The 11,214-nt window shown below is 33.1% G+C and overlaps 2 protein-coding genes across 10 annotated transcripts; one reads left to right on the forward strand and one right to left on the reverse strand.

Moving 5' to 3' along the window:
• Window positions 1-3,409: 3,409 nt before the first annotated feature.
• LOC150030480 (protein NPGR2-like) lies at window positions 3,410-9,234 on the forward strand. Of its 9 annotated transcripts, none has more exons than XM_090309675.1 (7): window positions 3,410-3,775; window positions 4,125-4,416; window positions 4,889-5,163; window positions 5,641-5,893; window positions 5,999-7,209; window positions 8,043-8,196; window positions 8,602-9,234. In XM_090309675.1, the coding sequence occupies exons 3-7, from the start codon at window positions 4,912-4,914 to the stop codon at window positions 8,919-8,921; spliced, it is 2,190 nt and encodes a 729-aa protein (XP_090165801.1). In that variant the 5' UTR covers window positions 3,410-3,775; window positions 4,125-4,416; window positions 4,889-4,911; the 3' UTR covers window positions 8,922-9,234. The 9 variants fall into 9 exon arrangements, with proteins under 9 accessions (XP_090165801.1, XP_090165803.1, XP_090165797.1 ...); XM_090309671.1 differs by having other exon boundaries at window positions 3,411-3,775; window positions 4,125-4,353; XM_090309673.1 differs by having other exon boundaries at window positions 3,411-3,775; window positions 4,133-4,353.
• A 788-nt stretch (window positions 9,235-10,022) lies between these two features.
• LOC150030481 (large ribosomal subunit protein bL28c-like) lies at window positions 10,023-11,214 on the reverse strand. The gene is made up of 3 exons (XM_090309680.1): window positions 10,914-11,214; window positions 10,432-10,668; window positions 10,023-10,226 (listed from the first exon to the last, which is right to left on the reverse strand). The coding sequence occupies exons 1-2, from the start codon at window positions 11,125-11,127 to the stop codon at window positions 10,436-10,438; spliced, it is 447 nt and encodes a 148-aa protein (XP_090165806.1). The 5' UTR covers window positions 11,128-11,214; the 3' UTR covers window positions 10,023-10,226; window positions 10,432-10,435.

Below are 11,214 nucleotides of genomic sequence, written 5' to 3' on the forward strand. Positions count from 1 at the left end.
TCGGACCTAGGATAAGATATCAATTACCATCATCGACATTGATGCTTTCCATTTCCCTATATGCAATTGTTTAATTTGAAAAAAAAAATGGTCAAATCACAAGTTTAGCCCCAAAACTTAAGGTTTATATCAAATACGTCTATGATCCAATAGGTTTCTCTAATTTTTTCAATTTTGTGCCTAATAGATTTTAATTTTTTCAAAAGTGTTGAATTGATAAGTATTTGAACTCTCAATTTTGTATCTAATAGGTATTATACCTATTTGATATTTTTTAAAAAAAATTAACAAACCTATTGGACACAAAATTAAAAGTTTAATATCTTTTTAGATACAAAATTTAGTTTCTAACTAATTTATTAATTTACCCGATGTTAATTATGGTAAGGATCTACTAGGCATCACCTGAGGAATTTTACTTCAAAATATATATATATATATATATTAGATATAAAATTAAAAGTTTATGAACCAATTTAACATTTTTAAAGTTAAAAGAACCTATTTAACATAACTATGAATGTTTAGAGACTTGTTAATAAAGTTGAATGACATATTACCAACAACAACCATAAAAGTTGGACATCAAATATTAATTTAACATAATAAGAAAAAAGAAATATATATATAGAGGGAGAGGGAGTACCATAGCCATTTGGTTCTTAGATTTTACAATTTTACAAATTTATTCAATGAGATTATCTATCAACTTTATTTTTAAATTTTCTCTAATACCCACTTTTATTCATCCGTGTTAATTTTATATTATTTAATGTAAAAGAATTAAATTAATTTTCCATTAAAATTAAAGAAGAAAAAATCCACTTTGTAACTATTACTCAAAATTAACATCAAGGAACCCGAAACGAAAATTAATAAATTCATAGATAAAAAATTATAAAATCTAAAAATTTATTGAACGAATGAAAACTAAATTAAAAATTTTAAACTAAACCAATTTCATGGTTGGATCCTATTTAGCAATCATTATGTTTTTAGTTTTCTATTTTTTTAGTAATATGTTTGTTTTCTCTACACTTTCTTTGAAGAAACATATATTTTTAGCCAAAACCTAAAAATAAAAATTACTTTTTCTTTGATTTTTAAAAACGACCTTAGTTTTTTAAAATATTGGTAGAAAATACTCAACGTGATATAGTAATATATAATGGGGTGTTTGTGGGTTGGGTTGGATTGGTTTGAAGGACTTTTTAAACCTAATCTAATTGTTTGGGTTGTTAATTTCTTCGACCCAAATAACACTTATTATAGAATAAACCCAACTCAACCATGAAATATTTGGTGGGTTGGTTCGGGCTAATCGGATTATTTATTTAAATTTTTGTTCCAAAAAGTAGTAGAATGTTAATACGTAAAAAATTTGATTTAATTATTTTTATATATCGAATTAAGATTAACAACTAATGTATATAATGATTTTTTTCTTTCCCAAGTGCTAAAAAATTATTTTTAAATATATGTATATATAATTGTATCATAAGTTTTAAAAAAATACATTTTAAAGTTAACAATAAGTTCAAGTTGATTTGAGTTATTTTAGATAAACCTATGAACCAACCCAATCCACAAAATTTTCATGTAATTTCTTATAAAAGGCATAAAGAATAGACACATGTTATGTTAATGTCATGAACATTTCATTATATATATATATATATATATATAAACTATTAGCCTCCCTATTTTCACTAATATTAGTAGGTATTTACAATTTAGCCCTTACCTACATTATATATATATATTTATTTATTTATTTCTCTCTCCTTCATGCATACTCTCTCTGCCATGCATATATTCTGTCATAATATCTTCTCCCTCCCTCTCTTTTCTTATTCCAGCGGTGTGAGTTGCAGGCAATAGACGACGGACATGGGGAGAAAGAATCTTCGGCACAGGCATGAGCAATTTTGGCGTGGGCTCGAGCAGAGGATAGTGTGGTTACAGACAGATGGCGTGAGACAATGTGGTGCGAGGCGAAGTTTCCAACACCGAGTGCCAGCAAATTCGATGAGGACTTGTGTATATCCAGTCGACGGCGACGCAAGCTCGAGCAAATAGACGATGTGAGATGATGTGGCGAAGCTTCTGAAGATCCGCACACGGACTCGGGTAGATCCAGTCGATGGAGCTAGGCAAGAAGATCCAGCCAATGGTGGGGGTTTAATCTAAACGATGAGGATATATATACTGTGATATATATAATCGTTTATTTTACATAAACGATGATGATTTTTGTATTTAGAATTCTTGTTTTGTGATATATACACTTATATATATGTTCCATGTTGAACATCAAGTTCATCTGTGATTTTTACTATGATAGATTTTTTTTGCTGATTTTTGACTACTTTGAATTTATGATATATAATATATACATGCTTGTGTATATGTTCTCTAAGGTATATTTAAAAATAACCATGAATACAAGTAGATATGAAATATATTTACCAATATATTTCATATATATTTTTAGAATGTTTCCAAATAAACAACGAAATATATTACATGTACACGTAAACAAACAATGAAATATTTCATATAATAACAAAAATCAACAAAAAAAAATGAAATGGAAAATAAAATCATATTAAATGTCATTCTCTCCAAATGAAAATGTAAAACAACATATCAAATGTATTTTATCTCTACAATCAAAAAAGGAAAAAAATCATAATAAATACATTTTTTCTCTTCATAATAAATGCATTATAGGACGATTTATGTCAAATATTGAATTTATATACTGTGGTATATTTCATATATTGGTTAGAATATTTTCAAATACCAAACAAAATGTTCTGAGGTATATTTTAAATAATCATGAATCCACAAAAAAAGCGTGAAATGAAAAAAATAGAAAAAAAATCATTAAATGTATTTTCTCTCCCAATTAAATTAAATAAAGGAAAAAATCTAAACAAATGCATTTTCTCTCTCCATTTGAAAATATATAAAAAAAAATCATATTAAAATTTTCTTTCTCCATAATAAATGCAATTTCTCTCTCTATCATTAAGAAAATTTTGAAAATAGGGAAATGTATATAAAAATCGGGAATAAAAATAATAAAAAAAAAAGTAAATTTATTCCAAAATAATATTAAAAGTTTTTCTTGAAAAAATTTAAATTTAAAGACATTTTTTAAATATAGGGCCTAAAGATAGTTTTTTATATAAAAATCTAATTTTCATTTATTTGAATCAATCTGAATTGATAACCCAAACCAAATCATATAGATTAGGTTGGATTGATCGGTTTGGTTAGATGACACCCCAAACATGTAGCCTAAACATTTTGAAACTTAACTCTCCATAAAAGTTATTTTTGAGAAAAAGAAAGTCTATGCTTTTTGGAAATAGCTTTGAATTGGGGGTAGGGCAGGGCAGGGGTTGGGTGGAGGCTCGGGATTGCCAGTGTTCCATTACGATCACCATTGAAGACAAAAGAGAAAGTTAAAGGAAAGATAAAGGATGCAGAATACGGTTGAATTTTGGCTCTACTCCGACCGATTTCACTCGTCGGAGTCCCAGTTTTGGCTGTCATTCGAAGGAACCCAACAAACAAGCATTGTGAATACCGAATTGAATCGAATTCAATTGGCATTCAATTCAATAATGACAGAGGCAGGAGTTCGGTTGTTTAAAGCGCTTTTGCATTTAGTAGCCATCTCTGTATCTGATGTCCTTACCTTTCATCCGTCTCCAGTTTCATTTAATCATTTTAATGGGAAACAGCTTGTCCTCCACTGTCGTAGGTAACTCACCAGGTTTTACTTTCAATCCCCAAAATTGCTTTCCATTTTCTCTTAATTTTTGTTTGTATTCCAATTTTTACCAATGATTTGCTCCCAATCCCAAATACCTCTTTAATTCATACTTTTCAGTAACAGTTCCTTCTGTATTCGGGCAATTGTTGACTTGTAAGGGAGGGGTTTTCAAAATGGGCCCTGCCCTGCATATTAATTTTCATTGGAAATTGCCCTTGCCCATTATTTTAATACTTATTGGCACAAATTTGTGAGATTTTGGACTGGTTAAAATATTTAGAACAAAATTATGCGTGTTCACACGTTGAAGGGAGAACTAATGAATGTGTATTGTCAGGATTCCAGGTCTGTGCTTTGACTTTGAATACAAATTTGCACTGTGCCGTAAGGAAATGAAAGATTAAAAAGTAAAAAGGAAACCCCAGAAAGAAAGTATACTCATTGGGACCTTGGATTCTTGGTTAGGAAGATAAGTTAGATGGCTTTCTTTCTTTTGAGAGAATTGGAGAATGCACGGTGGAGTTGATGTTTTGTGGGCTCGCTCGATGACTTTTCTTGGCCTAAAGGTTTTACTTTTCTTTTTGTTGATGTTTGCTCTCATCGCATTACCTCTCCTTCATGATGCTCCTGTGGGTTTCTCTTTCTTTTTTCATCTTCTTTACCTTTAGTAATCATATAATTTTCCTGCATTATGATGTCTACTTATAGTGAGTTTGATTTCATTTTGTCACTGCTTATGGTTTTCTCCATAACTTTCATCATTTCCTTGTTCTTTCCCTGTTATGGGTTTCTTTCGTGCTTAATATTTGTTATTTGACAGGTATTTAACGAGTCGTTGAAAATTATACTGGAAAATTTGATGGGTTCCAATATTCTATGCTAGTAGGAATTTTGGAAGAACTATTGAGTCGACCTTTCTCAATTCCTAAACCGTTCATTTTTCAAATTGAATCTTGTAGTACAAGGTTTTACTGATTAGGAATTGGGCATTCTATTTTTGTAATTTTCTCAAATCTCGAGCTGTGTGCCTTACAGAAACTTGTTTAAGAAGTTTTAATCTTTTGTTTATTCCCCCCACTTTTATTCCATCTGTTTTTGCAGTTCTTCAGGTGGAATGAGCCAGCATGAGAGCAAAGGCCTGGATTGACGAACAAATTTTTGGCCTCAAGAGTAAGTTCAGGAAGATGATAAATTGTATTCGTTCAGGGGATCAGTTAAGAGATGAAATGATTCATTCATCAGATTCTCTGGCAACTCGAGACTATTCAGCTAGTGGTTTTTCATCCCGAACGGGTGAGGTGGAACCAAAGGTGGATAATGGCAACATTGAAGAAGCTGAATCATCTCTTCGTGAGAGTGGCTATTTGAATTATGAGGTCTGTCTATCTTCAATTATGAAACCATTGTTTTTAAGGAAAGAGGCAAGAAACTCACTGTGTTCTTGGTATAGGATTAGCTCATTGTATTTTTTTTTTTATTATTATTATTATTTTTTTTGTTGAGGACATCGCCTGAAATGGTTACTTTCATGAGGCAGATGCGTTAATGAATTAATGTCTTCTTTATTTGGAAGATTTGTCTCTATGTATTCACGTTGTAGAAGATTGAGAAATTGACTCAACTAAAGTTGGTGTTTGTTGAAAGTCTTCAAGTTGCTTGTAGATTCAAGGTCTGTTTAGAATGACTTTCTAAGTGTATAAAAGCACTTTTGATGCAGTCATTTGACCATGTATGACCTAACGTAAGGAAAATTACTCTTTTAAAAGCACATTGTAGAGAGTGTCCAAGGATATTTGAAATGTCATATTTGCTATTAATGAAACTGAACAGCTACAGTACTTAAAATTTTCTAGGAAGCACGTGCCTTACTTGGAAGGCTGGAGTATCAAAAGGGTAACATAGAAGCTGCTCTTCATGTTTTTGAAGGAATAGATATTGCTGCTGTAATTTCCAGGATAAAAGCTTCTATTTCAACAAGATATGAACAAAATAGGCGCCAATCACAAAGTGATGTTGTGCCTACTATGTCCATGCATGCCATTAGTTTACTTCTTGAAGCTATTTTTCTGAAAGCAAAATCATTGCAGGGTTTAGGAAGGTTTGTAGGTAGTTTCTCTTTTCTCTCCCCCCCTTCTGCTTTACCATTTTCAAAGGATGCCTTTTTCTCTCCATCTGTATTCATAATCTTTCCTTTTTGTCCATGATCTGCAGAGGCGGCGAAATCATGCAAACTAATTTTAGACACTGTTGAATCGGCATTACCAGAAGGCTTACCAGAAAACTTTGCTATTGATTGTAAATTGCAAGAGACACTAACGAAGGCTGTTTACTTACTTCCAGAATTGTGGAAATCTGCTGGTTCTCCAGATGAATCTATCTTGTCATATAGGCGTGCTCTTCTCTATCAATGGAATCTGGAAACGGAAACCAGAGCAAAAATAGAAAAAGAGTTTGCAATATTCCTTCTCTATAGTGGTTGTGATGCAAGTCCTCCAACTCTTCGTTCACAGATGGAAAGCTCGTTTGTGCCAAGAAATAATATGGAAGAGGCAATTCTTCTGTTAATGGATCTGATGAGAAAATATATACTTGGATTGATTGAATGGGACCCGTCAATACTAGAGCATCTCTCATTTGCATTGTCTATTTCAGGGGAATTTGGAGCTCTAGCAAATGAGGTTGAACAATTGCCTCCTGGAATTATAGGACGAAAAGAAAAATACTGCACCCTAGCACTTTGTTACTATGGGGAAGGTAAAAGCTTAGTTGCATTGAATCTTTTGAAGAACTTCTTGAGTAACATAGAGAACGTAGACTGCTTACTGGAATTGTTGCTGGCTTCAAAGCTCTGTGGAGAAAATTTGGTTTGTCTTGATGAGGGGGTCACATACACATTGAGAGTGCTTTCAGAGCTGCATGGTAAATGCATCCAGATGACTTCTGTTGCTAATTGCTTACTTGGTGTGTTATTGTCAGCTATGTCAAAATCAGTTGCTTCGGATTCTCAGAAAACATTGAAGCAGTCTGAAGCACTTAAGGCGCTACAAACTGGTGAGCAACTGATGAGACAAAGAGATCCATTCATTGTTTATCATATTTGTCTTGAGTATGCTGAACAGAGGAAGCTGGATATTGCTTTATACTATGCAAAACAGCTAGTGAAACTCGAGGCAGGCTCTAGTCTGAAGTCTTACATACTCTTGGCTAGAATATTGTCTGCCCAAAAACGGTTTGTGGATGCGGAGACTGTTCTCAATGCTGCTCTTGAGCAGACAGGGAAGTGGGAACAGGGGAAACTCTTACGAACTAAAGCTAAACTCCAGATTGCGCAGGGCCAGTTGAAGAACGGTATAGAAACATATAGTCATCTTCTTGCTATAATTCAAGTCCAGACCAAAAGTAGTGGAAAGATGCTTCCGAAGGTAAGGGAATCCGTATTAGGAGCCTTTTCTTGTGATCTTATTATATGGGGTATTTGAATGAGAGATATTCATAATTTGATGAACCTATGTCTCAATTTGGCTAACGTCAACACGTTGACACTTGGACACTCCTATACTTGTTGGACACGAATTGAATATTTGGTAATACAATAGATATGTGTTAAATACTAATTGCACAGAGTTATATTAATCCACATTTATTAGAGATTGAACACTTGTTAAGCATACTCAATAGACACATAATAATATGGGACAAAAATAATGAATTTTGAGTGAAATACATCAAACTCATTTTTAAGCATATCAATCCAAAACCTTGTTTAAGTTTGAAATTTCATATTGTTTAAAAATGCACATTTAAATAAACATACCACATTGGACACGAATTGAACAAGTAGCACAATAGATATGTGTTAAATACTAGTTGCACAAAGTCATATTAATCCAACATTTATTAGAGATTGAACACTTGTTAAACATATTCAATAGACACACAATAATATTGGACAAAAATTATGAATTTTGAGTGAAATATATTTCAAACTCATTTTTAAGCATATCAATCTATAAACTTGTTGGGTTTAAATTTTCATATTGTTTTAAAATGCATGTTTAAATAAACACATCATTGTTATGTTTGTGTCCTAGATTTGTTAAAAATGGTAAATGGCATGCCACCGTATCTGTGTTGTATATGTGTCTCATGTTTCCATACAAAATCGGATCCATATCCTCCATACTTCATAGACTATGGCCATCAAGCTGAGTTAATATTAGTTCATTTGTTCCTTTGTTTCTTCACCTTCATGCAGGATGTGAGAAAATCTGACAGAAGTCTGGAAGTAGATACGTGGCATGACTTGGCCAATATTTACACAAGCTTGTCTCAGTGGCGGGACGCGGAGATCTGTCTGTCAAAATTGGAGGCAATCAATCCGTATTCTGCTTCCAAATGGCATTCCACAGGTAAAACATCATCCCCATTTACTGTGTGGCTCAAATACTTTTCAATTTGAGGCTTCCACACATTCTATTAATTTTTGGATCAATTGCTTGATTCAACTTCTCCATGCTGCTTAGTAAGTTGCTAAGAATTAAATTGATACATTATAGAGTTAGTTCTTCAGAAAACATTTAGTTTAGTTGTAATTCTCTTATGTGGGCATTTTTTACTTTTAGAGGCCTGTGGTTTCCTGTTGGCTTGTTGCTTTCAAGACTCTAAAAAATTATAAAGAAAAGAAAGACTCATTACTAGTAATCAACTCAGTTTTGATTCAAAATTTCCCCATCGAAGCGTGTTGATAAAGAATGTCATCAAGCTGTGATATCTATACTATTGAATAATGAATTCATAACTCGATGAACTGCTAGGTTTACTCTACGAGTCAAAGGGTCTTCCGCGAGATGCTCTGCAAGCATACAACAAAGCATTGGACATTGATCCCAGCCATGTTCCCAGCTTGATATCCACTGCCTGTCTTCTCCAACAGTTAGGCGGCAGTCAGTCATTTCCTGTAGTAAGAAGCTTGCTAACCGATGCCCTTCGACTAGATCGAGCAAATCCATCTGCGTGGTACAGTCTCGGGATGCTATATAAAGCTGACGTTGGGGCATCGGCACTGGAGGTTGCTGAATGCTTTGAAGCTGCAACTCTGCTTGAAGAGTCAGCACCAGTTGAACCTTTCAGATGATGAACACTTGCTTTCTCGACATAGAGAAGCAGTATCCTAACTCTAAGGTTTTACTCAAGATTTTCTTGCTTGCTGCATTTTATTTTTCAGGATTAGGGATGTATTAGATGATTGTCACAAAGTAGTGTGTAAATAAAAGAGCAGAAATGTGTAAACAAAGTTTTCTAGCCAACCTTTTTTTGTTTTTCTTCACTTTCTTTTATAGAGATATGAACATTAAAATTTAGTAGTTTGATCTGTAAAGCGGATTAGTGAAACATTATTCCCCAAGTTGGCCAGGTAAATAGAAGTTCAATTCAACTGTGGCACCAAATATTAGTATTTTTATATTTTTATATGATAAATATTATTTTATAGTACAGTGGAATATGAGAATTGAACCATTAGTCTCAAAAGAAGGCATGCCAATTATCGTGGAGTTACGCTCACTTGACGAAAAAAAATAATAATGATAATAAATATGGGGTATTGATCACTTATAATGTTTGTACATTTGATATTAATCTGTCTTATAATTACTTTTTCAAGTTCATTAAAAAGAAAATTATAATTAACTATGTAAATAATAAATACTGTATCAAATTGAACTCGTTAAAGTTAGACTCTCTTACTATTCTCATTGAACATTATATAACATTTCTCATTCATTCATTTTCAATATTTGAGTATGTTTGGAATGATCTTTTCCGTATTGATTATTTTTTCTTTTGCATTAATTTTTTTAAAAGCATTTAGAAAGTCATTTCAAATAAACTCTTCAGAAAAATTAATAATTAATAATGATGCTTCAAACTCTCAGCTCTTAAATTGTCAAACACATTAAGATAAAGTTTCTCTTAAGTTATAAAGATGATTCAAGAAGTTAAGAAAAATGCAACTGCACATGGGATATTGAACCTGGAGGTTATGTTAATATCACTAAGTCAAACTCACTTTGACAGGAACCAACCTTTTCGTTATTCTTAAATGGGTTAAAATACTTGGCTTCATTTACTAAAACACACTGCTGCCCCTTCTGGATTGATGCATTGTTCCCAAGGGCAAGGGGAAGATGAAGAAATCTTCTGAAATTAAATTAACTATTTGGAAGGCCAGCTCAAGTTGAAATCATAGGTTCAAATGCAGAAATCATTAAGCATGAAAAATTCAGCCACAAAATGTATTCAACTCTCTACAGCATTAAGTTCTAGGCTTTGGAGTTACCTCCAAATGATACCTAATTTGATGAAGAATTTTAGGATTTAGCATCAAATTTGTAAGACCACTCTAGCTGGACTACTAAAAAATCGAATCATTCGTGAAACCCTGAAAGGAAAAGGGATGGATTTCAGATTTCAGCTTCATTGCCAAATGGAGGAAAAACAAAGATATAAGAATATTGTGACCATTAAAAATAAATAGTTTACTAACAACAAGAATAAGCAAAAACAGCAGGATACAACATGATAGTGTAATTAAACAAATCTTCATCGAATTCTAAAAAGAGTAAAATTAAAGTGACATGAAGTACCATATCATTCCTTACGAAGATCAATCCCTGCCTTCTTAGCCACAGCATCAAGTCCATTCTTCTCAATGGTCTTCAAAGCCTTAGTTGACAAGCGTAGCTTAACAAAACGCTTCCCAGCTTCCCACCAAACCTTCTTGTATTGAAGATTTACAAACTGCAACTTCTTGGTCTTGTGGTTGGAGAAAGAAACTAAGTTCTTCTTATTTGCTTTCTTTCCAGTAAAGGGACAAACTCTACCTGAAACAACAAACAATCAGACCACCAAGATTGAGATGGTTCCCAATTCTCACAACATTCCAATTCAAATAGAAATTCTAGATAGCCCAAATTGGAACCAGAACATGGGTGATTTAGAAACCTAATTCAAATAGGAAATGCTTCAAATATACAAATCAATTAGAGCCCAAAAAGGGTTGAAGTTGAGGAATGAAAAACAAGAAAATGAATCATATTAAGCAAGAGTCGAGAAGAGGGGATATTACGAGCAACAGGTTGAAGAGCAGGTCTGAGAGGAGCAGAAATTGGTGAGGGGGAGATCAGCGAGTGGTTGGAGGAGATTTTGATGCCGGCTAATTGAGAAGTGAGAAACCCTAGCTCGGAATTGGGTTTAGTTGTGAATTGAAGTTTGGTTGAGGAAGCTGCCATTACACCGGAAGAAGTGGCCGGCGTGAAGCCTAAGACCACGAAAGCAGCCATTGTTTCTGATCGTTATCTTTGTAAGTTGGGGAAGCGTCTGGTTGAATTTCTGAAGGAGAAGGGGATAAGCTTCTTTTGTTGTTGGGT

The sequence above is a fragment of the Benincasa hispida genome, unplaced genomic scaffold, assembly GCF_027475165.1.
Source record: "Benincasa hispida cultivar pf3 unplaced genomic scaffold, pf3_genome.v1.1 HicScf1857, whole genome shotgun sequence".
NCBI lineage: Eukaryota > Viridiplantae > Streptophyta > Magnoliopsida > Cucurbitales > Cucurbitaceae > Benincasa > Benincasa hispida.